General features: G+C 37.9%; 1 protein-coding gene and 1 pseudogene across 2 annotated transcripts in view; one reads left to right on the top strand and one right to left on the bottom strand.

The window, feature by feature from the left end:
* The window catches only part of TBC1D12 (TBC1 domain family member 12), a 72,348-nt gene extending 50,706 nt beyond the window's left edge, over positions 1-21,642 (top strand). Inside the window, exons 7-13 of one of the 2 annotated variants that reach the window (XM_036336547.1) lie at positions 6,404-6,484; positions 10,629-10,717; positions 11,711-11,782; positions 15,135-15,263; positions 16,019-16,128; positions 18,671-18,929; positions 19,813-21,642. In XM_036336547.1, coding sequence (XP_036192440.1) covers positions 6,404-6,484; positions 10,629-10,717; positions 11,711-11,782; positions 15,135-15,263; positions 16,019-16,128; positions 18,671-18,929; positions 19,813-19,881 — 809 coding nt within the window. In that variant the 3' untranslated portion in view covers positions 19,882-21,642. Of the gene's footprint in view, positions 1-6,403; positions 6,485-10,628; positions 10,718-11,710; positions 11,783-15,134; positions 15,264-16,018; positions 16,129-18,670; positions 18,930-19,812 lie in introns of those variants that run through there. The other variant, XM_036336548.1, reaches the window with a different exon arrangement.
* On the bottom strand, positions 6,600-6,976 carry LOC118669940 (annotated as a pseudogene).
* Positions 21,643-26,518: the final 4,876 nt, after the last annotated feature.

Below are 26,518 nucleotides of genomic sequence, written 5' to 3'. Positions count from 1 at the left end.
ATTCTAGGTAGCACTGGAGATTATATATATATATGTGTGAGATATATATATATATATATATATAAAAAATAGTTCAGTTGTGGAAAGGTTTCCCCTTTATTTAAAAAAACATAAATATTGGGGGAAGGCTAGAAATTCATTTTTCATCTCTACTCAAACTAGTCCTTTTGGATTTGAAAATGTTAAGAGGAAGACTCTTAAGGAATTGTTTCATTTTCTTAGGTTTCTTAAAACTTCGAAGAGTAGGAGTAAAATGTAGAGTAGTTTTGATGAAGTTAAAAAAAATAATAAAATATGCATAATATCAAATGGGGGAAATGTAAAATAATAAAAGGTGCTACATCAGTCTGAGTGATAATGATAATGGTAGATAGGTAATGAACACACAGTACTATATACAGATGATGTATTATAGAACTGTACATCTGAAACCTATATACTTTTATTAATCAGTGTCATCCTAATACATTCAATTTAAAAAAAAAAGAAACTTCAGCCGAAACCGGTTTGGCTCAGTGGGTAGAGCGTCGGCCTGCGGACTGAGAGGTCCTGGGTTTGATTCCAGTCAAGGGCATGTACCTGGGTTGCGGGCACATTCCCAGTGGGAGATGTGCAGGAGGCAGCTGATCGATGTTTCTCTCCCATCGATGTTTCTAACTCTCTCTCTCCCTTTCTCTCTGTAAAAAATCAATAAAATATATTTTAAAAAAAAAAGAAAGAAAGAAACTTCAATTGAACAATGTTTGAAATAACATCACTTATTTTTATATATTTTGTGGCACAACAACAAGTGCTGTCATGGCCATTTCTGGGAAAAAAAATTTATCTTCCAGCAAGCATATTGGTTCAACTTTGAATTTCCAGTGTCAAAACCACTATGGCCAATGAAGGTGTTCCCAGAGTGGGATTTAATTGCATAGCCTGCCCCCATCCTTATTTATGTATTGCTTACTCTTTGCAGCAATAAAAACTAGTACATTCTTGGATTTACCTGGTAAAAAGAAAAAAGATTTAGGGAATCTAGTATAATATAAATAATATATTGTTACTATTACTTAAAATATTTATTTACATATTTATTGAAAAAGATTCAAGTAAAGTATAAACTGTACGTTTCTTCCCCCTCATCCACCTAGGTTCCAGCTTTCGATCCTACTTATAAGTACAAATAAGCAAATTGGGGGATATTCTTCCAGATCTTTTTCTTTTTCTTTTTTTTTTAAAATATATTTCTTTATTTATTTCAGAGAGGAAGGGAGAAGGAGAGAGAGATAGAAATATCAATGATGAGAGAGAATCATTGATTGGCTGCCTCCTGCACACCCCCCACTGGGGATCGAGCCCGCAACCCAGGCATGTGCCCTTGGCCAGAATCGAACCTGGGACCTTTCAGTCCCCAGGCTGATGCTCTATCCACTGAGCCAAGCCAGCTAGGGCCCAGATCTTTTTCTTGCACATGAAAAAGTGTATTTCTACATATGATAAATTTTTAGGATTCTCTCTATCTTCTTGTTATTTGTTTTCCACACAAAAAGGAGTTTATGTCCTGAGATTATTCATTAGCTTGCTTTTAAGCAATATCTCTCCTGAATATCCTTTTATGTCAGCACATACAAATGTACCTTAAGCATACTACTGTAGCTGTACTGTATTCCACAGTGTGGCTGCACTATAATTAATTTAGCCATTTTCCTAGTGATAATCAAATCAATGACATATACGTTAAAAGAACATCAAGGTACTGTTGTTTACCTTTCAAATCAAAAGTTATTAAAAAGAATAAAAATTACCACATAAATTGTGGCTGAAAATGATTTAGAATTATTTGACAAAAGCCTTAAAAAGCATAACTTTTGACCTAATTATTCCAGTTCTAAGAATCTGCTCTAAGGAAATAATCAGGATTGGGTGCAAAAGCTTTTCTGTAAGAATGTTCATTGCAAAAATCTGCATTATATATAACTGGACAGAATTATAACAAAAATATTTAGTTCTAAAAGTGATGCCAACTTTGAATAGCATGATTATGTATGATTTTTAAAATTCATTTTCAGATATCCCATAATGAACACTTCTTTTTAACTGGACTTTTATTTAAAAAATAGAATTTAAAGGAAGAATTAAGAGTTTTTAATTTAGCTTAGAAAAAGTTAGATCCTATGTGACTTAACTCTCCTTTCCAATAAAACAAAGGTTTCTTTTGCCTTCTGTGCTTGGAACAGATTAAAAGGAAATGTTTTTATATTGTAGTTAGAACTTTCAGTTAGATCATTAAAATCCTAAATATTAAGGATTGTTGAACATACTGTAATTGTTTAAAGTCTTAGGAATTGGTTTTGGACACAGATGAGACTATGAAGCATTGGTAGCTATTTGAAATTTTGTTTGCAGTCTTGTTTTCTTGAGAACTTTGGCTTTAGAATGTTAGGTAACCTGATAACTTAAACATTGAAATATTGGTTAAGTTGGTTTTAACCTTTTGTGTTACTATAACTCAAAATGTTTTTTTAAGCTGGAAATAACTGGGCCATTTATTTTCAAAGTAATTTTAGGTTTTCTCTAATAAAACAATTCAGGAATGGCCTGGGTATTCATCTCTCTTTAGTGGTGGAAAGGAAGCTAAATTTTGATCAGTAAATTTACTTTATATAACCTTCTCTACTTTCAATGGCTATAATAGTTTGACTCCTTACCTATTGTATTTGTTTTAATCATGAAATTCATAACAATTAGGGAATAGTAACAGAATAAGGGTTCTAATGTCAGTCAAATGTGGTTCAAATCTTGGTTCTACTATATCTTAGATTTGTGACCTTGGGCAAATTACTTAACATCCAGTAGTCTTAGTTTTCTCCATCTGTAAAATGGGGTTAGATTGTTAGCTATCTCAAAGAATTGTTCTAACATTTTTTTGTGATAATGAGTATAACATTATAGTGAAAGTGAAATTTGCCAAATATGTACAATATCATCGTCAGAAAATCAGAGTGAAATATAAACTGATCTCAAAGTATTTTCGGTTCCTAAGATACATCTCTGCTTCAGAACTTTATATTTGTAGATTCAAAATAAAATAAGTATAACATGCAGAGTCAAGCAAGGAATTGAAATGAGATGCAGGTCTTATAGATTAGAGCCCCCGTGCAGATTTGTGCACTGGTGGGGTCCCTCAGCCTGGCCTGTGCCCTCTCACAATCCAGGACCCCTCGGGGGATGCAAAGCTGCAGGCGGCCAAGGAGGAGCCCAAGCCTGGGCCAGGTGCCATGCTGCTCCCGCTCATCCCAACCCCACTGCGCCTGCCACTGCTGTTCAGTAGCGCTGCTGCGGAGGCGGGAGGCAGGAGAGGCTCTTGCTGCCACAGCTGCGCTTGCCAGCACCTACCCTTTGGTCAGCTGAGCAGCGCTCCTACTGTGGGAGCACACTGACCACCAGGGGGCAGCTCCTGCGTTGAGCGTCTGCCCCCTGGTGGTCAGTGCGCGTCATAGTGACTTCTCCAACAGTTGACTGGTCACAGGGTTTTTATATAGAGAGATAAGCACTGTAAATCTTCCCTTGAGAAATGTCCATTGATTTTTTGTTTTGTTTTAATATTTTTATTTTCTTTTAGAGAGAGAGGAAGGAAGAGGGAGAGAGGGAGAGAGAAACAGTGATGTGAGACAGAAACCTTGATCGGTTGTCTCCTGTACACACCCTGACCCGTGACCCTTTAGTGCAGTGGTTCTCAACCTTCCTAATGCCACGACCCTTTAATACAGTTCCTCATGTTGTGGTGACCCCCAACCATAAAATGATTTTCGTTGCTACTTCATAACTGTAATTTTGCTACTGTTATGAATTGTAATGTAAATATCTGATATGCAGGATGTATTTTCATTGTTACAAATTGAACATAATTAAAGCATAGTGCTTAATCACAAAAACAATATGTAATTATATATTCAATATGTGTTTTCCAATGGTCTTAGGCGACCCCTGTGAAAGGGTCGTTTGCCCCCCAAAGGGGTCTCGACCCACAGGTTGAGAACCACTGCTTTAGTGCATGGGATGACCCTCCATCCAACTGAGCCATGCCGGCCAGGGCAAATATGACATGCAGAGTCAAGGAATTGAACTGAGATATAGATCTTCTTATTATAGATAAGTACTGTAAATCTTCCCTTGAGAGATGTCCTTTGATGTTTTCAGATGCATTACCACAGTTTTACTTTTGGGTCAGTTTTGTAGATTCCAGAGTGATGGATTTGTTTGGTGAGCCTTCTTCCAAGACAGTTTTAAAAACTAAGTGCAGTAGTGAAACTGGACCTGGCTTGGAAGCAGTTTGAAATAAAATGTATGAACTTCAATTTGGTTCCTAATAACTGCAAAAAATTCTATATCTAAGTTTAAAACTTATATCTAGCTCTTAAACCAAATGGAGTGGGGCACTCCATTTATTTTATTTTTTTAAATAATACATGTATTTTTTATTGTTACTAGTATTACAGATGTCTCCCCCCATGGATTTCTTACACTCCTCCCTACCCTCTTCACCTTAGAGATGCCTCAGTTTGTTCCAGTTAGCCAGGCCTCTGGTCCCATCTTGTTCCTCCCCAGGGACACTTGCTGTGCCACAACAGCTTTTTTATATATATATATTTTATTGATTTTTTACAGAGAGGAAGGGAGAGGGATAGAGAGTTAGAAACATCTGTGAGAGAGAGACATCAAACCAGTTGCCTCCTGCACACTCCCTACTGGGCATGTGCCCACAACCAAGGTACATGCCCTTTACCAGAATCAACCCTGGGACCATTCAGTCTGCAGGCCAACGCTCTATCCACTGAGCCAAACCAGTCAGGGCATAGAAATAATAGAAATTTTGAGTTTGATTTCTTTCCAAACCATTAGTAATAATGAAAAGTGAACAGAGAGATCAGAATAATGAGTCTGTTTGAAATATATCTAGTAAGTTATTTTATAATCTGATTCTTGGCAATATAAGAATACTTATTATGGTCTAGTCCAGTGATGGCGAACCTTTTCAGCTTGGCATGTCAGCATTTTGGAAATCCCTAACTTAACTCTGGTGCCGTGTCACATATAGAAACTTTTTGATATTTGCAAGCATAGTAAAACACAGACTTACATTTTTGATATTTATTTTATATATTTAAATGCCATTTAACAAAGAAAAATCAACCAAAAAAATGAGTTCGCATGTCACCTCTGACACGCGTGTCATAGGTTCACCATCACTGGTCTAGTCATACAATGGAATATCTATAATAATAAAAACATAATATGCTAATTAGACTGGACATCCTTCCAGATGAAGCCGGGGTTTCGAGGGAAGCCTGGGTCCCGGGTGCCAGAGGAAAGCCTGTGCCAGCAGCCAGGAGAAGGAAGGCCTACCCTTGCATGAATTTCATGCATCGGGTCTCTATATATATTCGTGTGTGTGTGTGTGTGTGTGTGTGTATACACACATATACATACATACATACACACACACACACACATATATATATATTGAAATATATATATATATATTTTTAAGTGATTGGGCCCTTAGAGTAAAAGATAGGGGTAGAGATTTTTGTATGTGACCCTTTGACTAAAGTTTATGTAGCTTAAGATAGCTGTATCATAGCCGAAACCGGTTTAGCTCAGTGGATAGAGCGTCGGCCTGCGGACTGAAAGGTCCCAGGTTCGATTCCGGTCAAGGGCATGTACCTGGGTTGCGGGCATATCCCCGGTAGGAGATATGCAGGAGGCAGCTGATCGATGTTTCTCTCTCATCGATGTTTCTAACTCTCTATCTCTCTCCCTTCCTCTCTGTAAAAAATCAATAAAATATATTTTAAAAAAAAAAAGATAGCTGTATCATAATGGAGAAACCAGTTTCAAGAGAGAAGGAAGCAAGAACTAGCATTTATTGAGAGTCTGTAAGGTGTCAGAAGCTTTACATAAATGGTCTTGTTTAATCATCAGTAACACATGAATAGGTATTATTTTTCTCCATTTTACAGATGAAGAAAGCCAAGTTGCACAGTTATAAATCCCACAGGTAGTAAGTGGCAGAGCCGGAGTTTGAATCTAGGTCTGACTGATTCCAAAAATCATGTTTCTGCTATTGTACAATGGCTCCTTTAGCAGAAGCATCTCTACCTGCCTCATACATACATTCTATATTGTAGCTATTTGGATGGCTGCTCTGGAATATTTTCATTTGCTACCTTTCTGGTGCGTAATAAATAGTTTTGGTAGAATTGAGTACTTACATTTGCTATTTTTTTATGCCAGCTACATAAGATATGCCTGACCTATAATGGGATCATGTTTTTCTATTTTTAAGAATAAAAATAAAAATATGTGAATATATTTCTTTCCTATTATTGATGAATTTTTGTTCTCCCTCACCCAGAACTTTATGAAATCTTCCTATCAAGAGCGAAAGAACGGTGCAAAAGCCTCAGTGAAACAAGTTCAGAGAATGATACAGAAGGTGTGATTATTACTCTTTTTCTTTTCAATGAAAGGGAAACTATTGAGGCCCCAGAGCCATGGGATTCAGGCAGGAGGCTACCCTGCGGGCCCGAGGAGGAGGTGGTGGAGGGGCCTTATTTAACCTTCTTGGGGCACAGGTTGTTGGTGTGGCTGTACTTCTTGCAGCAGTTGACAGCAGGGGGTGCAGGCAGGTGTAATACTTGCGGCAGATCATTTTGTCGCAGTTATGCTTCTGGGCAAGCTGGCAGAGGGAGGGCTTGATGATACCATCCCGCAGGTGAAGCACCAAGTGCAGGGTGGCCTCTCTGAATATTGTAGTCTGAGAGGTATGGCCATCCTCCAGCTGTTTACCCACAAGAATCAGACACTACTGTTCAGGTGGGATGCCCTCCTTGTCTTGGATTTTAGCTTTGACATTCTTAGTGGTGTCACTGCGCTCAACCTCCAGGGTGATGATCTTGCCAGTCAGGGTCTTCATAAAGATTTGCATCTCTTCATCTGCTGGGGAGGCTGCTCCGACCCTCGTTGAAGAGAAAGGGTGTGATTATTTTTTGTTAACAAAAATTTTTGGATGGAAGTCCAGTCACTGAAGACTGTGTCATGATTATTACCATGTGTCAGGAACTATAGAATTGCTTTATATATGTTATCTACTCTAATGTTAATAACTCTTTAAGTAGGTGATATCCTGGATGATATAGGAGGAAACTCAAAGTAGTTAATTTATAAGCAGTGAAGCCATGATGTAAACCCAAGCAGTTGGACTCCAGAGCCCAGGATTTAATCACAGCCATTAAGGGTAATGGGGGTGAAGTATTTTTAGGCCAACGTGTTTTTTTTAATCCCCACCCAAAGATACTTTTCCATTGTTTTTAGAGAGAGAAGAAGGGAGGGAGGAAGGGAGAAAGGGAAACATCAATGTGAGAGAGCTCTATTGATTGGATGCCTCCCACACGTGCCCCAACTGGGCCAGGGATCGAACCTACAACCCAGGTACATGCCCTTGACCAGGAATCAAACCCAAGACCCTTTGGTCACAGGACGACACCCCAACCATTAAGCAACACCCACCACGACCCAACTTTTAACTTAAAGATAGATGATCTTTATACCTCATTTGTGACCTCCTGTCTCCTCTCTCACTGACTTTCACTCACTTCCTAATACATATTTTTTATAATTCTTTTTTTTAAATTTTATTAAAACTTTATTGTTCAGATTATTACATTTGTTCCTCTTTTTTTCCCCCCATAGCTCCCCTCCACCCAGTTCCCACCCCACCCTCTGCCCTTACCCCCCCCCCACTGTCCTCATCCATAGGTGCACAATTTTTGTCCAGTCTCTTCCCGAATCTCTCCCACACCCCTTTCCCCCCCAAGAATAGTCAGCCCATCCCTTTCTATGTCCCTGATTCTATTATAATCACCAGTTCATTCTGTTCATCAAATTATTTATTCACTTGATTCTTAGATTCACTTGTTGATAGATGCATATTTGTTGTTCATAATTTGTATCTTTACCTTTTTCTTCCTCTTCCTCTTCTTAAAGGATACCTTTCAGCATTTCATATAATCCTGGTTTGGTGGTGATGAACTCCTTATCTGTGAAGCTCTTTATCTGACCTTCAATTCTGAATGATAGCTTTGCTGGATAAAGTAATCTTGGTTGTAGGTTCTTGGTATTCATCACTTTGAATATTTCTTGCCACTCCCTTCTGGCCTGCAAAGTTTCTGTTGAGAAATCAGCTGACAGTCGTATGTGTATTCCCTTGTAGGTAACTGAGTTTCTTTCTCTTGCTGCTTTTAAGATTCTCTCTTTGTCTTTTGCTCTTGGCATTTTAATTATGATGTGTCTTGGTGTGGTCCTCTTTGGATTCCTTTTGTTTGGGGTTCTCTGCGCTTCTTGGACCTCTAAGTCTATTTCTTTCACCAGGTGGGGGAAGTTTTCTGTCATTATTTCTTCAAATAGGTTTTCAATATCTTGCTCTCTCTCATCTTCTGGCACCCCTATAATTCTGATGTTGGTACGCTTGAAGCTGTCCCAGAGGCTCCTTACACTATCTTGATATTTTTGGATTCTTTTTTCATTTTGCTTTTCCGGTTGGGTGTTTTTTGCTTCTTCACATTTCAATTCTTTGACTTGATTCTTGCGCTCCTCTGGTCTACTGTTGGGTGTCTGTATAATATTCTTTATTTCAGTCAGTGTATGCTTAATTTCTAGTTGGTTCTTTATCACAACATCGAGGGTCTCATTAGATTTCTTGAGGATCTCACTACATTTATCAGCAGTTTTTAGAAAATTATTGAAAGACCTTAAAAGTGTGGTTTTGAGCTCTATATCTTCCATTTCTGACATCTGCATCCTGTTTCTTTGTCTCCGCATTTTTTATGCTTTCTTGGTGCAACCCCTAGTGGTCTTTATGCGCAGTCTTATTGTAGGTAAGCCTAGATTGTTGTAGGTAATACTGGCGGGGGTTTGACCTCCAGGCCAACTGGCTGTGAGAATCAGCTGTGTCTGCAGTGGGAAAACTTCTGTCCTCTAGGGAGGTGCTAATCTAGCGTTTGCCTGAGGCTATCTGGCAAATGGCTCTGTGCAGGGCTTGGGCCAGGCAGGGCTTGGGCGGGGCAGGTCGCACGGGATCAACAGAGCGAGTGGAGGGAGCAATTATGGCTGCTCTCAGTCCCGTCCCCAGAGGCTCTGCCTCTCAGAGTCCCAGCAACCGCTGCAAACCTCGGAGAGAAAGCTGCCCTCGCGTTCCCACCGATGCCAGACAGTCCCGCTTCTCCCGTATGAGTCTGGGTCCCTAGAGACTTGCCCAGAACTGGAGCTCAGAATCTGAGACTCCCTCCCGATTGAAAACGCCAACCACATCCTCAGCTACCAGCCCGCTCCGCGCGTACCTCCGCACCTTTGTATTTTCCGCACTGCGCCTCCTCTGAGTCTCGTATGCTGTTCTCTTTCCTTCTAGTTGAAGAATTTCCCCTCAGCCAGTCTTCCTGTGGTTCTGGGCGATGTCCGTTCCGTCTTTTAGTTGTATTTTTGAAGTGGTTGTTCGAGGCAGCTAACTCCGGTGTTTACCTATGCCGCCATCTTGGTTTCTCCATATTTTTTATAATTCTTGTGCCTAATCTTTGTTTATTTAATTCACGCATATGCTCCTTTTATTCCTCCACTCTTATCAATTTTATTCTTGATCATTTTGGAAAAAAATCTTTTTTTTCTGTTATCATAATTTATTAAATTTAGGTAAATTTGTTCAACCATCTCTTGTCCTTAAATTATGGAAAGCCATTTGTCTGCCAGTCACTTTTCTTTCTGTATTTGTTCTACTTAGTAAAAAGCAAACCCTCTTCTCTTGCCTGTATGTACAACTCTAAAAATGAACATGGCACCCTAACCGGTTTGGCTCAGTGGATAGAGCATCGGCCTGCGGACTCAGGGGTCCCAGGTTCGATTCCGGTCAAGGGCATGTACCTTGGTTGCGGGCACATCCCCAGTAGGGGATGTACAGAAGGCAGCTGATCGATGTTTCTCTCTCATTGATGTTTCTATCCCTCTCCCTTTTTCTCTGTAAAAAAATCAATAAAATACATTTTAAAAAATAAAAATAAAATAAAAATGAACATGGCTTAGGATAGAGAAGTGGTGCCTATCGCATAGTGGTTTTCTGTGAGTATGTAAACATCCCTGTTAAATTCGACCACTGGTATCCACTCACCTAGGAAAGGCTTTTCTCTTTCTAGGATTTAAATTCTCTGGACCTCTGTGTACACAACTCTGTTATGCATTTTTTTTAAATGATACTTGAAATGTTTTTATTAAAAACATTAAAAAAAAAAACCCTCTATTAAAAAAAAAAAACAACCAAAAATAACCCTACCTTTTTTTTTTTTTTAAAAAAAAAAAAAAAGGAAGTAGAAATCCTTCACCATATAACTTTCTGATAAATGTATAGATATATTCTTCACAGAAGAAGCTCTAAATTCCAGCGAAAGCTGTGTGGCATTTCTTTAAGTTTCTGGATTGTTCAGCTTTTAACTTTCCTTAAATAACATATATTCCATGTAATCATTCTGTGTTTATAAGATTGAACTGGATATAGCCAAGTAATAATTGTAACTTTATTTACCTGGCAAATATAGGTGTATCTATTGCTGATCGGGAGGCAAGTCTGGAATTAATTAAGTTGGATATATCCCGTACATTTCCATCTCTCTACATCTTTCAGAAGGTGAGGGTTTCTAACCAGGTTTTTAACTACTTCTAAAAAATCCAAGGGAACATATTCTCCAAATTCATAGCTATTACTATTTAAAGGCAAAACTATAAAAATTGGGGAACTTTATATTAAAAAATGTGAAACTAGTAGGAAAATTTTAATGGAAATTTTATTACTTTATTCCACTGACTAAATGCATTGCAGTGAGCATAGCACATCATAATTTTATGTAGTAGGTACTGGATTAATTATCATCAAGGTGGATTTCTTTGTTTTACTTTTTATTCTGTAAAATATTTGAAATTTAACTGTTTTGCCTAGTAAATTGTGTAAATATAAAGGAATTTGTCCCCAAATTTAAATTTTTTAGAATTACTATTGAAATGGGGCTGGGGGGTGGGGGTTGTTTCTGCAGAGACTATTAAGAAGTTCCTTAAAAAAAAAAAAGTTTCTTACAGGGATATAAAATACAGCATAGGGAATATAAGGAATAAAGTTGCTTATGCTTTATGAGAAATCATTACATTTTATGTGTAGTTCATATTTGATTCAAATCTTTAATATATGGAATTTCTCTATCTTTAGATTAATAAAATGACAAACATTTTTACTATTAAGATAAAAATTAATAGTAAACTTAATTTAGTGTAGCTTGATGGTTTTTTTTTTGGTTTTTTTTTTGCTGAAGTTGTATTATATAAAATGGAACATTCTGCTTTCCTTGTAATCTTACTGTACCAAATCCAGAAGTCTTTAAAATTGTACATAAACTTTATAGCTTATGTCTCTCAAGAGAGTTTGACTTTTTGTTGTTTAGGATTACATATTTTTAAATTAATTATTTAGAAAGCATCTTGGCAGAGTGCATTTAGAATATTTCTGACAATGATTAAATATACTAACTAAAATCTTTTGGGAAATGCTAAAGTTTATTAACATGTTATTTGACAAGTAACTTAGAGACAATTATTTGTATAGTATGACATTTCTTTTTTCTCTTCAAAGGGTGGCCCATATCATGATGTTTTACATAGTATCTTAGGGGCATATACATGTTACAGACCTGATGTTGGTTATGTAAGTATTTGTTTCCATCTGTTTTTTTAATATAAACATTTTATTATATTGTAATCGCTCCAAAATGTGTATATCTCTGTGTCTTTTTTCTTCGGGCCTATCAACTTATCTAGAGAGGAACCTTTCCTTCTCCTACCAGAGGTTTATGAGGCTGGCTGCCAGCTTTCTGGGAGAGCAGCTGGGGATCGCACCATGCAATTTGTAAACTTGCATTTATTGCCACTGCTGTTGGTCTGGTGCCTTCTCCCCTTCTCCCTAACCTTTCTTTCCGTGACTGTGCCTCCAGGTTGAGTGAAGCATAGGGGAGGGAATTTGCTCCTTTTACAGATTGTCAATCAGTTCTAGTTTTGTTTTATTTTATTTTACTCACCTGAGGATATTTTTTCCATTGATATTTAGAGAGAGTGGAAGGGAGGGAGGGATGGAAGAGAGTGACAGACGGACATCAATTCAAGAGAGACACATTGATCGGTTGCCTCGCACATGCGCAACAGCCAGCCCGAGGATTGTACCTGAAACCCACGTACATACCCTTGATCAGGAATTAGATCCATGGCCTTTTAGTGCAGTGGTTCTCAACCTTCTGGCTCTTTAAATACAGTTCCTCATGTTGTGACCCAACCATAAAATTATTTTCGTTGCTACTTCATAACTGTAATGTTGCTACTGTTATGAATCGTAATGTAAATATCTGATATGCAGGATGGTCTTAGGCGACCCCTGTGAAAGGGTCGTTCGACCACCAAAGGGCTCGCAACCCACAGGTTGAGAACTGCTGCTTTAGTGCGACAGCTGACATTCTAACCATTGAGCACACTGGCCAGAGCAGCACTTACCACCTTTTAATAAAATAAATGATTTACTTGTTGTTTATTGTGTATCTTTTCCTTCTAAACTGTAAGAATCTTTTATTCACTGAGCTATCTCAAGTACCTAGAACAGTATCTGTCATCCTATATTATATGCTAAGTGTTTAGTCGTCTGGTCGTCCATTCAACCAATCAAAGCATAATATGCTAATGATATGCTAAGGCTGCTCAACTGCTCGCTATGATGTGCACTGACCACCAGGTGGCAGACAGTTGACCAGTCGACCAGTCACTATGACGTTCACTAACCACCAGGGGGTAGACACTCTGACCAGTAGATTAGCTTGCTGCTAGGGTCCGGCCAATCAGGACTGAGCAAGACGAGCCGGACATGCCCTTGAGCCCTTCCACAGTCCCTCCACAGCTGGTCAACCTCCTGTGTCCCTCCCCGGCCCTGATCGTGCACCGGTGGGGTCCCTCCACCTGGCCTGTGCCCTCTCGCAATCTGGGACCCCTCGGGGGGATGTTGGAGAGCCAGCTTCGGCCCGATCCCGCAGGCCAGGCTGAGGGACCCCACTGTGCACGAATTCGTGCACTGGGCCTCTAGTCTTATATAACAAAAGGCTAATATGCAAATTGTCCCCTTGACCCTGGAGTTCAACTGGGAGTTTGACCAGGGGACAGGGTCAGCTGGCCAACCACCTAGGGTCCCTCCCCCCAACTGGCCCCACCCCCGATCAGCTCCCCACCAGCTGGCCAACCACCCGAGGCCCCTCCCCCCAGCCGGCCCGGCCCATTCAGGGCAGGCCACCAGACCCCAACCATGCACAAATTCGTGCACCAGGCCTCTAGTATGGTGATAAGCACCTAATAAATATTTGTTGAGTGAGTGAATGAATGAACAAATGTACAAATGAACATACAACAAAATAGAGTAAATTGTGCCAGGTAGTCACCCTTTTGTGAGGACTCTAAGATTCTTCTACTTTAAGACAAAGGTGAGAAGATGAAAGTTTTATGAAGGTTCTGGTTAAACATGGCAAATTGAACAGTCACAGAAGAAGCCAGAGAAATAAGAGGACAAATAATGGGTCACAGAAGCTAAAGGAATTCTGCTTAGCGGTTAGGATAGTGCCCATTGGGTTTTACAATGAATACCATTGGTCAACCTGGTTAGAGAAGTTTCAAATAGTATAGTAATGGAGTGGGAATTCAGATTGAAATGTGCTAAAAAATGTAAAAGTTGCTAAGAAGATTGAAATAGACAGAGGTATTATTGCAAATGTTCTTAAGGGCCTCTCTGTGTAAGTCTATTATACAAATCTCTACCAGAAGTAAGTACTTGATAAACTTTTTTTTAATGAAAGAATGAATATTTTTACAGTAGCAGTTCCATGCCATTTGCTGCTCAGAAATGTAAAATAGCTCTGTATAACTCTCAAACAAGCACCTAAGATAGCTTAGCCTTTTACTCGAGGCCTTTTCCAATTTGTAAATATAACCTACTTTTTCTAATTTCTCCCATTATTCCCATTATAAGTCTTGTGTTCCAACCTAGCTGGTTCTATATGTCTTTACTCATACATCATTTTCTTTTCGGAATGGCTTTTCTCTTATTTCCTCCTCCTACTTTTCCAGGAATCCAGCCTCACTATCCCAACCTCCACACCTTTCTTGGAATTTCAGTGGCACTTCTCATAGATTGCTTTTATTCCTTTTTAAAAAATATTTTTATTGAGTTCTAGAGAGAGAGAAAGGGAGGGAAAAAGAGAGAGAAATATGGATGTAAGAGGGAAACATTGATTTGCTGCCTCCGGCCACAGGTATGTGCCCTGACCAGGAATCAAACAGTCAACCTTTCAGTGCCCTGAATGATGTCCAACCAACTGAGCCACACCAACCATGGCAATCTCTTTTATTCTCAGTTCCTCACTTCCTGCCTCAGACAGATGTGTTATAACAATGAAGACCATCACCTCGTTTTTATTAAACTTTGTGATTCTATATTTTGAAAGACTTCAGAGGAAGATGAAATAAACTAGTACACTGAGATAGGCTATTGTAGCAAGTAAAAGCTGATATTTTTTCCAAAATTTTTATTTTTATTTATATATATATTTTATTGATTTCAGAGAGGAAGGGAGAGAGAGAGAAACAGCAATGATGAGAGAGAATCATTGATCTGCTGCTCCTGCACACCCCCTACTGGGGATCAAGCCCACAACCCAGGCATGTGTCCTTGACTGGAATTGAACCCGGGACCCTTCAGTCTGCAGGCCGACGCTCTATCCACTGAGCCAAACCAGCTAGGCCAGAAAGCTTTTCTTTTTAAACCATACCATATAGTCAAAAAATTTAAAATAGATTTTATAATTATTAATGAGTTCTCTGTATTTACCTTTGTTTGTTGTGGGGAAAAAGAAATCTTAGTTAATTTTACCTTATAATATTACTTTGTAATTTTTCAGGAATGCAATAAAATAAACACTATAGAATTATTATTATTATAAAACAATTTTGATTAATTTCCTTTCCCTTTGAAGGTCCAAGGGATGTCCTTCATAGCAGCAGTTCTTATTCTCAATTTGGAAGAGGCAGATGCCTTCATTGCATTTGCAAATCTCCTGAATAAGCCATGCCAGTTGGCCTTCTTCCGTGTGGACCACAGCATGGTATGGACATTGGGAATGAATCATGTTTTTTGTTGATTGTCAGTTTCAGAGTCTGAATGCCCTTTTAAATATGTTTTTATTGATTTTTAGAGCTAGAGGAAGAAAAAGGGATAGAGATATAGAAACGTCAGTCGGCTGCCTCCTGCATGCCCCTTTCTAGGGATCAAGCCCGAAAACCTGGGCATGTACCCTGACCAGGAATCGAACCTCAGTCTCTTAGTTCCTGGGTCAATGCTCAACCACACCAGCTGGAATGAATGCCCTTTTAGATTGTGAAAACAATAGAAGACTAATCTGATCTAAAAATAAGATTTTCTTATGCTGAGTGAAATAAGTCAGGCAGAAAAAACTAAGAACCATATGATATTTGCTCATGTGAAATATAAAATTGAAACTCGCGGACACAGACAGCACTGGAGTGGTTGCCAGAGGGAACAGGAGATTGATGGGGGCCTAATATATAGTGATAGAAGATTATGTGACTTTGGGTGGTGAGCACACAGCGCAACATACAGATCTTGTAACATAGAAGCCTATATCTGAAACCTATATGATCCTATTAACCAGTGTTACCTCAATAAATTTAATAAAAGAGTAATATAAAATAAACTTTTCATTGAAGTATAGTTTTATGAATGCATGATGAAGACTCAGAAAGAGGTGCTAAGCAAGAGTTAATTTATAATTGAGGATTTATTTAATTTCTCTTTCTATAGCCTACTCTTTAATAATTTTATTGATATTTCCATTTTCAGATGTTGAAATATTTTGCAACATTTGAAGTATTTTTTGAAGAAAATCTCTCCAAACTATTTCTTCATTTCAAATCTTATAGTCTTACACCAGACATATACTTGATAGACTGGTAAGTGATAACTTATGAACATGAAATATAATAATTAAAAGGAAACAAAGTATAGCTTTTTGTGTGTTTTAGGAACTAAAGTAAACTCATGCAAAGGATCATGAATATAAAAAACTCTTCCCTTACAAATAAAGAAACTCACATATTTGTGGGGAGGCATTTGATTAAGAGCATGGACTCGGGTTGAAATCAGAATCTCTCAGTTTGTGTTTCAGTTTCTTACCTATAAAATGGGAATAATATATTTTGAGTTGTAGTGAGGGTGTTTTACATGGATTATCTCATGCAATACCTAGTTCATACTAAGCTTTCAGCGCTAGTTGCTATATCTTGTTAACACACAAGGGCTTGTGATAGTTATTATAGTGTGGTATTTTTTTCAAAACTGGGGGCTTTGTTTTTTTTCAAGGCTTTGTCCAGCTTTCTGACAGGAATGATGTCTTATTAAGGTGCTAATGTCTTTTTTCAACTTTACAATTTTAGCTTCTCTGTTTTAACTTAGAGGGTTTGCCCAAGACTTTGGTGAGCAGTAGCCAGTTGATTATAGAATGGCAGGTGAATTTTGCCAAAGAGATGGAAGAGTTGATCTTAAGATAGGTTAAGAGTACATATGAAACATTTAAACCTTAAATCCTAATCATTTGAAATCAGTGGGTTTCATGTGAATTTTTAATATAGAAAGCGAAATTAGTGGCATTGAGCAAATATGACATCTTCCCAGTTATTTGGGCTTCTATATTTATTTAGACTTTTTTTTAAAAAAAAAAAAGTTATTTTTCAATGTATTCTCTTTCATTCCCACTAGGAACGTTAGAGTTCCTCTGGATTATGTCATGGGACCCAGAGGACCAAGATCAAATATTAAATTTGTAAAGAAGGGGGGAAAAATAACTCAGTTGTCAGTCTTGATGACTGAACATGAGGCACATCAGGGTCACAACTGATATAGGGAACAGGATGGAACTGATAATGAGCGAGTACCACATATTAGAAACTGCCTAGGCACTATGTGTTTCTACTTTAAGAAGTAGACATGGATTTTTGTTCCACTGCCTCTTTTGAATTTGTTATATACAAATCCTAGAATCAATTGTGTGGGAAAAATAGGAATAAAAAAGTGGCAGTGGTAATAAGTTTGTTGTTGTTGTTTGGTTTTTTTTGTTGTTGCTGGAGTTTTTATTTTTATTTTTTTTATTTTTTTAATATATTTTATTGATTTTTTACAGAGAGGAAGGGAGAGAGATAGAGAGTTAGAAACATCGATGAGAGAGAAACATTGATCAGCCGCCTCCTGCACATCTCCTACTGGGGATGTGCCCGCAACCCAGGTACATGCCCTTGACCAGGATCGAACCTAGGACCTTTCAGTCCGCAGGCCGACACTCAATCCACTGAGCCAAACCGGTTTTGGCTGTTGTTGGAGTTTTTAGTTCCCTTTCTCAAGTTTCATCAGCCCTAACCTGTAAAACACAGTCTATGTAAAAACTGTGTACTTTCTTTGCCAATGCAATTTTAAGGAGAAGTTCTCTTAGCACCTATTCTCCCTACTTCCCCAACCAGAATGCCACCCTGAAGCACCACTGGATAATAAATTACATGATCAGACATTGTCAGCAAGGAGGTGAAAAAACCATTTTGGTGATTCTGTTGGAGCGTATACATTGCTCCAAAAGAAGTAGTAAGTAAAGTTTGGTTAAGGGGGGAAAAAATAACCAGTGGATGTTTGTGGAAGGAGAAGAGAAAAGAGAGAAGTAAGGCTTTATAATTTTGTATTTAGGTTACTAAAAGATGATACTTGGGTTTCTTATATAATAATAATAACTAACTTTTATTGAGTATTTCTTATGTGCCAGTCACTGCTCTAAAAACACTTTACATGCCGGAACCGGTTTGGCTCAGTGGATAGAGCGTCGGCCTGTGGACTGAGGGGTCCCAGGTTCGATTCCGGTCAAGGGCATGTGCCTGGGTTGCGGTCACATCCCCGGTAGGAGGTGTGCAGGAGGCAGCTGATTGATGTTTCTCTCTCATCGATGTTTCTAACTCTCTGTCTCTCTCCCTTCCTCTCTGTAAAAAATCAATAAAATATATTTTTAAAAAAAATAAAAAATAAAAACACTTTACATATGTTAACCCCTTTATTTTTAAAAACAATCCTAAGATGTAGGTATTATCTTTTGTTTACTAATGAGGAAACAGGTACAACAAGAATAATCTTGCTCAAAGTAACACAACTAATAAGTTGCATATCTAAGATTCAGACTCAGGCATTCTGGTTTCAGAGCCATACCCTTAACAGCTAGGCTGTTCTGCCACTCTAGTGTGTATTGGGCCATGTCTCTACATAAGGTTGTAAATTCGCATAATCTACTTATGTATTACTTAATTTTGTTTTACTCAAGCTCTTTGAGGGAAGAAGCTATATTTTATTTGCCTTTGTTTATCCCTAATTAAGCACTGGGTTTTTTTAAATACAGAGATGCCTAATGAGTGAATGAATAAATAAATGAAAATTTTCAATGACTATTTTTCCCCCTAATTTTAGGATCTTCACCCTATATAGCAAATCACTACCACTTGATCTGGCATGTCGAGTCTGGGATGTATTTTGCAGAGATGGAGAAGAGTTTTTATTTAGGACTGGATTAGGGATCCTGCGATTATATGAAGATATTCTCCTGCAGATGGATTTTATTCATATAGCACAGTTTCTAACTAAATTACCAGAAGATATTACATCAGAAAAGCTGTTCAGCTGTATTGCAGCGATTCAGATGCAGAATAGCACCAAAAAATGGCCTCAGGTAGAGTGACATTTTTCTACTTCTAAAAGATGTGTTAAAACAGTTGACTTCTTACAAAAAAAAAAAAAAAGAAAAAAAAGAAAAACAATTATGTATTTCTCAAATGTTAGTGCTTAAATTAAAAAAAAATCTTTTAAAAATAATTCTTGACTTTGAAAGAGCAAAAGTTGAAAACAGATTGCTTCTCTTTCACCTCTCCAAATCTATGGATTTATTTTTCTGTAAATTCAGTAATATTTTATGATTTTAGTGAAGTATAACCCACAATAGTCTTTGCCAAAGCAAATGTATTATTATTTCTGTATTTCAGATAGACAGCAATTGTATTAAGCACCTGTTGTGTACTAAGGATTTGCAATAGAAAGGAAATAATGGATGATCCTGGCTTTTTAGATGCTTAGACTTGTTAGGAAGCAACCATTGGCAGTCTAAGTAACATAAAAGATAGTAGTATTATTTGCTCCATGAATGATAGACAATAGGCATTATAAATAAGCTCAGTTTTATTGCTTATGAAAATGAAATGTAAGGATATTGGTCCAGAAAATGTTCTGTTATTAAATAGTAATTTAAGACTACAGGATGGGGCAAAATTATGTTTACAATTGTGAGAACACAAAATACAGAGTTTATTCTTGTTTTATTATTTATTAATTATTATATTATTTTCCATATGAACAACTGTAAGCCTCCTTTCCCCCACCCTGTATTTAAGAAGTGATGAAAACTGGAAACTAAAATATATATCATAAAATTGGGTTGAAACAAAAGGATTTGAGAATGACAGTCTCAAACTTAAGTGTTGATATACTATAGTTATTTAATTCTCTTAAATCTCCATGGTAGTTTTTTGAGGATTAATCTTTACTCTGTATAATTTCAGGTCTTTGCATCTGTAATGAAGGATATTAAAGAAGGAGACAAGAATAATAGTCCTACTCTGAAAAGCTAATCTTCAAAATTAACAGACTAATTGGAAGATAAATGTCTTTTGATAAAAGTTTGTTGTTTCCTATGTAAAAAGGATGGAGAAATCTAGAAGAATCAAGACATGGAAAACTGCTGATTTTGAATTCCATGGCTGAAGTAAATGAAATAAGTAATCTATTGACAGTATTAATTTTTTTTAAAGTATTTTGTAGGGAGCGTCATTTTACAAAAGAAAAAGTTTAAATGACTAGTTCATACTCCATAATTTGGAGTGAACAATAATGCAATAAAAAATTTTTAACAGCTTTGGAGATACTTTAAACTTTACATACATCTTTTTTTTATTATTATTATTATTAACAGTTACCATACAAGCACTTTCGAGGTCAGAGCAGGATTGTTAAATACTACTTTAACTTCCAAAATACTATTTGAAAGTACAGATATTGTCTATCTCAGGTTCTGACCTTTTAAAATTTTATAGACCAAGAATAAGCAACTTTGGTTGTAAATTATTTAAGTTACTGAAGTTGTTTATCTTCATTCACAGGTTGAGGCAAATCTTGGTTATCTGGGAACTGGAAATACTTGGAAAGTTGATTTGCATATGTTTTTCCACTGTATCATGTCTATTTGTTTTTTAAAGAGAATTGTTTTTTTCCCTTAAGTAATCCCTATTAAAGAAATTTAGCCTTTCTGTTTCTAGTTTAAAAAATTGTTCATCTAGTAATTTAAGAAGGCTAATTGGTAGAATCTTTGCACTTTAGTGGACTGAAGACTTGATTTGGGGAGTAAGTCCATAAATATAAATGAGATTTTTTTTCCCACTGGTAAGAGTAAAAAAGTATGAATTCTGACAGTTCTTGGCAAGACTTGATATTTTTTAGTTAAAATTCCTTCACTGTTTGTAGAAATAAAATGTTAATTTCAGTTTGAAATTTTAAATCTTAATATGTAACCAAGTCTATGACTTGTAAAATACTGTGCATAATTTTCTAATCAAAGTAAATAAGAGTAAAAGATAAAGTGAACTTTTTTCTAATGAGTCTAACTTTTGATGGTATAGTGGATAGACAAATTATTAATTATTGGTAAATCGACATTAAATTTATTATAATATGTTTAATTCTTGTACCTAAAATAAATCACTTGAATATTATGAGTGATATATAGTATGTTGTTTGGTTAATAATTACATTTATAGTGTGCTTTTATGTTGCAGTTTGGTTTGAAACAACGCAGCACACTATTTCTGTTAGTGGTATATTATCTTCAGACTAACAAGCCTGAGAATCTTGTTAGTGTAGTGACTGCCTCTTTAGGAGTATGGGACCAGATGTGCCTGGATATTTCTACCCCATGGGTCATTCTAGCCTAGGGACCATTAGTGGAACCCTCGGAAGTTAATTCCTGTCATAGGAGCTTCCTTAGTAGAAACTAGTAGTGTAATAAAATATTGAGGGAGTACTCAGGGTCTTATAAAAGGTTTTACAATAACATTTTGACTCTGGTAAATACTTCCTTCACATTGGTGACCCTAATAGAGGGAATGTAAGCCCTGGCAGTAATCTCATTGAGGTTATTCTACCTGCCTGAGTTTAATCTTCCTTTGTGTATTTCTTTCCTGAGTTGGACCTAAGTTACTGTATTTCTTTTTCTCATTTTTATTGTACAGTTTCTTTACCTTTCAAGTATAAATGTATATATAAAATGTAAATACAAGGAATTCACTAAAAACCACTATTAACAATTACTGTGTAAATAAAACTTGTAAGCAGAGTAATTATGTGAAATGAGTCTTCATTATTTTGGGGATATCTGGTTTATGTAACCACATTTGAAGGAAATAAAAGGAATAAACTTTTTTAAAAAAAATATATTTTATTGATTTTTTACAAGGAGGAAGGGAGAGGGATAGAGAGTCAGAAACATCGATCAGCCACCTCCTGCACACTCCCCACTGGGTATGTGCCCGCAACCAAGGTACATGCCCTTGACCAGAATCGAACCCGGGACCCTTGAGTCCGCAGGCTGATGCTCTATCCACTGAGCCAAACCAGTTAGGGCTGGAATAAACTTTTTTGTTGCCAAATTTTTCTTCCAAGGGATATACTAGGCCTTCAGTCTCTTAAGACGACAGCACTGGCAGCTAAAATATTGTATTGTATCATGCCTTGTACCTCCCATAGGAGTTATTTACATAGTCAATATAGGAGAGTTTTTCTTTTGGTTAAAGTATATTTTCAATTAGAATAAAACTTTTCCTACAGCCCCCAAGATACTGTGAAATTTAACATGGTGTTTCATTTTGTCTATATCTACACTAATAAAAGACAAACATGCAAATTGACCATACCTTCGCTACACCTTAAGCCACGCCCACCAGCCAATCAGAGCGACTATATGCAAATTAACCCAACCAAGATGGCGGCCGGCAGCCACGGAGCTGGAGCAAGCAGAAGGCTTGGTTGCCCCAATGATGGAGGAAGCCAAGCTTCCCACTTGCCGCGTTGGGCTCTGAGCTCCACTCAAAGCAACAAAGTTTCAATTATAGAAGGTAAATAAACCCCAGGAAAAAAAAAAAAAAAAGAGAGGCTGGGAGCTTCTGTTGCCAGAGGGCTTGGCCAGCCTGAAAATGGCCCTCAGCCCCTCACCCAGACTGGTCAGGCACCCCCCCAACCCTAAAGGGGGTGTGGCCAGCCTGAAAACAGCCATCAGCCCCTCACCCAGGCTGGCCAAACCTCCATGGGGTGAGGGTCCCCACTTGGGGGGACTTGACCAGCCTGCAAACAGCCATCAGCCCCTCACCCAGGCTGGCCAGGCACCCCAGTGGGGACCCACACCCTGAAGGGGGTGTGACCAGCCTGCAAACACCCATCGGCCCCTCACCCAGGCTGGCCAGGCACCCCAGCGGGACCCCCACCCTGATCCAGGACACCCTTCAGGGCAAACCAGCCAGCTCCCACTCATACACCAGGCCTCTATCCTATATAATATAAGGGTAATATGCAAACTGACCCTAACAGCAGAAAGACTGGGAATGACTGGTCACTATGACATACACTGACCACCAGGGGGCAGACGCTCAATGCAGGAGCTGCCCCCTGGTGGTCAGTGTGCTCCCACAGGGGGAGCTCTGCTCAGCCACAAGCCAGGCTGATGGCTGCCAGTACAGCGGTGGTGGTGGGAGCCCCTCCCACCTCCTCAGCAGCGCTAAGGATGTCTAACTACAGCTTAGGCCTGCTCCCCGCTGGCAAGTGGACATCCCCCGAGGGCTGCCGAGCTGTCAGAGGGATGTCTGCCAACTTGGGCCCGATCCCCCAGGGAGCAGGCCTAAGCCAGCAGGTGGACATCCTCCTAGGGGCCCAGACTGCAAAAGGGCATAGGGCGGGCTGAGGGACCCCCCACCCCCCAAGTGCACAATTTTTGTGCACTGGGCCTCTAGTATATATATATATATATTTGTCTACTTAATATGTATATTTCTCACTTCATTGTCTTTTTAGCCCAGGTCTATGTTGTATTATTTAGTGCTACTAGAAGAACCCAGTAACTATCATAGTTTTCAGAAATCACAGAACATAGTCATAGTTTTTGCTGATTTATTCTGCATTGAAGACCTTCATATAATGTTCATGGTTTGAGTATATTTGACTTACAAAAGTTAGGTGACATTTGCAAAAAAGCATTGAGATTTTCAAAGCCTCTGACTTGAAGATAATGGCTTTCATTGTAGCTTAGGGATTAATGCTATTTTTATCTAGAAAAGTAAACATTTTAGGGTCTATACTGCTGGAGGGTATAATTCTAAATCATATACTCATGGAAACATTTACATAGCTTCACAATGCCATACAATTTATTTTCATTTTTCATAACCTATTTTTGTTTAGGTAATATAAAACTATTTTGTATTCCAGGAGTATATTCAAATAGAGATTGGTATAAAAGAGGCAAAAAAATACGTGAGGTAGCACTGAAAAATTAGATTTTAATTTGCCATGACTAGTTGACATAGTATCAGTAAACAAAGTCTTTCCTAAGGGGAAAAATTGATTTTTGTATCAAATTTGTATTATTTTGATGTCAGAGCAGTTTCTAAAATATGAATTCCCAAATGTAATAAAATTTAATTAGAACTTCACTGTTTCATAACATGTAAAGACAAAAATTAAAGTTTTTTTAAAAGATTTCAGGGAAACTAGCCACTTCAGAGAGATAAAAAAGCCTTGGCCTTCAGATATATCATATATATATATATATATATATATATATATATATATATTCAGTATGCTTTTAATTGATGTCAGAGAGGGAGAAACATCAGTGATGAGAGAGAATCATCAATTGGCTGTCTCCTGCACGCTCCCTATTGGGGATCGAGCCCAAAAACCAGGCATGTGCCCTGACGTGGAATCAAACCGGGACCTCCTGTTTATGGGTCAACGCTCAACCACTGAGCAATACCAGCTGGGCTATATAAATATTTTTTTGATGCTCACCGGAGAATATGTCCATTGATTTTTAGAGGAAGAGAGAGAGAGAGAGAAACATTGATCAGCTGCCTCCCGTAAGGGCCCAAACCCACAACTCAGGTATGTGCCCTGATTGGGAATTGGGCACCTCCACCTTTTTGGTGTACGAAACAATACTCCAACCAACTGAGTCACCCAGCCAGAGACTTGCAACCAGGGAGCAGAATAGGCAGCAGCTGCTCATCCCAGGCTAATCACCTGAACCAGGTCTTTAAAAATATTGTTTGCTTGCTAACAGTTTAATTGCAATGGAAGTTAATTACTTGGCACTTTGATGAATGCAGGAGCATTTGTTAAGCTCTGATTATTTACCAAGTACTCACTTTAATATTTTATTTTATTATTTTTAAATATATTTTTATTGATTTCAGAGAGGAAAGGAGAGGGATAGAGAGAAACATCAATGATGAGAGAGAATCATTGATTGGCTGCCTCCTGCATGGCCTGTACTGGGGACCAAGCCCACAACCCAGGCATGTGCCCTTGACTATAATCGAACCCAAGACCCTTCAGTCCGCAGGCCGACGATCTATCCACTGAACCAAACCAGCCAGGGCTGACTTTAATATTTTAATAAGCGAAATAAAGTTACCAGGCTTGGGAAGTTAGCAAAATTGCATTTCTTTCTAAACATTCTACCATTCATATTGATCTGCCCTTGATTCCAATTAATGAGATTTTACTGTGTGTATTTCATTCTGTGCATTGGGTTTATTTTCTAATAAACCCCAGGAAGGAAGTCTGAATTTTTAAAAAATTGCATTGCAAAAGTGTTTAATTCATTGCACATTTAAGTAAACATTAGTTTCATGATTTTATTTAAGGTAAAATGACTTGTACTATTGTAATGTATTTGGAAAATCACTTTGTAACAAAAATGTAAATGATAAATACAGACTCAATACATAAAATTGACAACAATGGTGTATATATACATTTGTTCTCATTCTCATCTGCCAGCATAATACTCTGCATAGTGGTGTTATAAAAGCAGAAAGTAAAACTTTAAATTTTTCTGGTCTAGGCAGTATTGATAATCAACATTGTAAAGTAGTTGATGTATTTTGATTATCACCTAAATCACATGGCTTTTAATTTTAGCATCTATATTCTTAAACTTTGAAAGGGAAGTATTTACAACCTTTGTAGATTGTAAAAGGCTCTGAGTGCTATGTTTAGACTAACTTGAGAAAAACTGGAAAGTGTTTGAAAGTGTTCTATTCTTAATATACTAAGTGATTTTTAAACAAATTATGCTGCAATAAGGTAATTTCTCATTATTTTGTTTTAATATTTCTTATTATTCTATTTTTAAAGCCACTTATGGAAACCCATGAAAAGTAAGCAATTCTCATCAAACTTAATTAGGCATGTTTTATGATCTTTGAAAAGATCATAAATCCTTTCATTTCCTTGCTTAAGACCCTCCAGTGGCACTCCTTATAACAAAAATCCACTCTTTATCCTGCTCAATAAGGTCCTATCTGTTCTGGCCTCTGCCTGTCTCTACAATTCCAACTACTACTCAACCTCATTAACTCAATTGTAGACCTAATTTATTTATTGTCATTTCTCCATCTGCTAACCTCCTACTTACCTTAGGACTTTTACTCTTGCAGTTTCCCCTGAAGTGTTCTTTGCCTAGGTCTTTGTATGACTTATATTCTCTTTCATTCAGGTCCCTGCTTAATGTCACTTACTCAGAGTTGAGTTTTATGTAAATATCCATTTATCATTCTTATGACCTTACTCTGCTTCATATTTCCTTATAGTGTTGAGCCAAGCCAGTAAGCCAGGAGAAGTGGAATGGGGAAACAGACAAATAGCTGCACAAACTGGCTGAGCAATTTATAGCCAGATATAGAAGGTCACCTCCTTAGAGAAAACATCTAGGCCTCAGTTTGTTTTTTCCACTCACTACGGGCTGACCCTAGGCAAACCCACACAGCTCCAGGCCTAGAAAAGGAGCAAACCACCTCCCCATCCCACCCCCCTCAACTGCAATGACTTAACAACCCACTGCCCTGGCACTGACCAATCAGTAAAGAACACGACCTGAAAGAACACACCTGGAAAACTGATGAATATTCTGCTAAAACCTTTCCAAGACCTCCCCTAAGATTC

This window comes from Myotis myotis, unplaced genomic scaffold (genome assembly GCF_014108235.1).
Source record: "Myotis myotis isolate mMyoMyo1 unplaced genomic scaffold, mMyoMyo1.p scaffold_m19_p_15, whole genome shotgun sequence".
NCBI lineage: Eukaryota > Metazoa > Chordata > Mammalia > Chiroptera > Vespertilionidae > Myotis > Myotis myotis.
The sequence above is the reverse complement of the archived record's forward strand: the minus strand, read 5'-3'. Positions and strand labels throughout refer to the sequence as shown.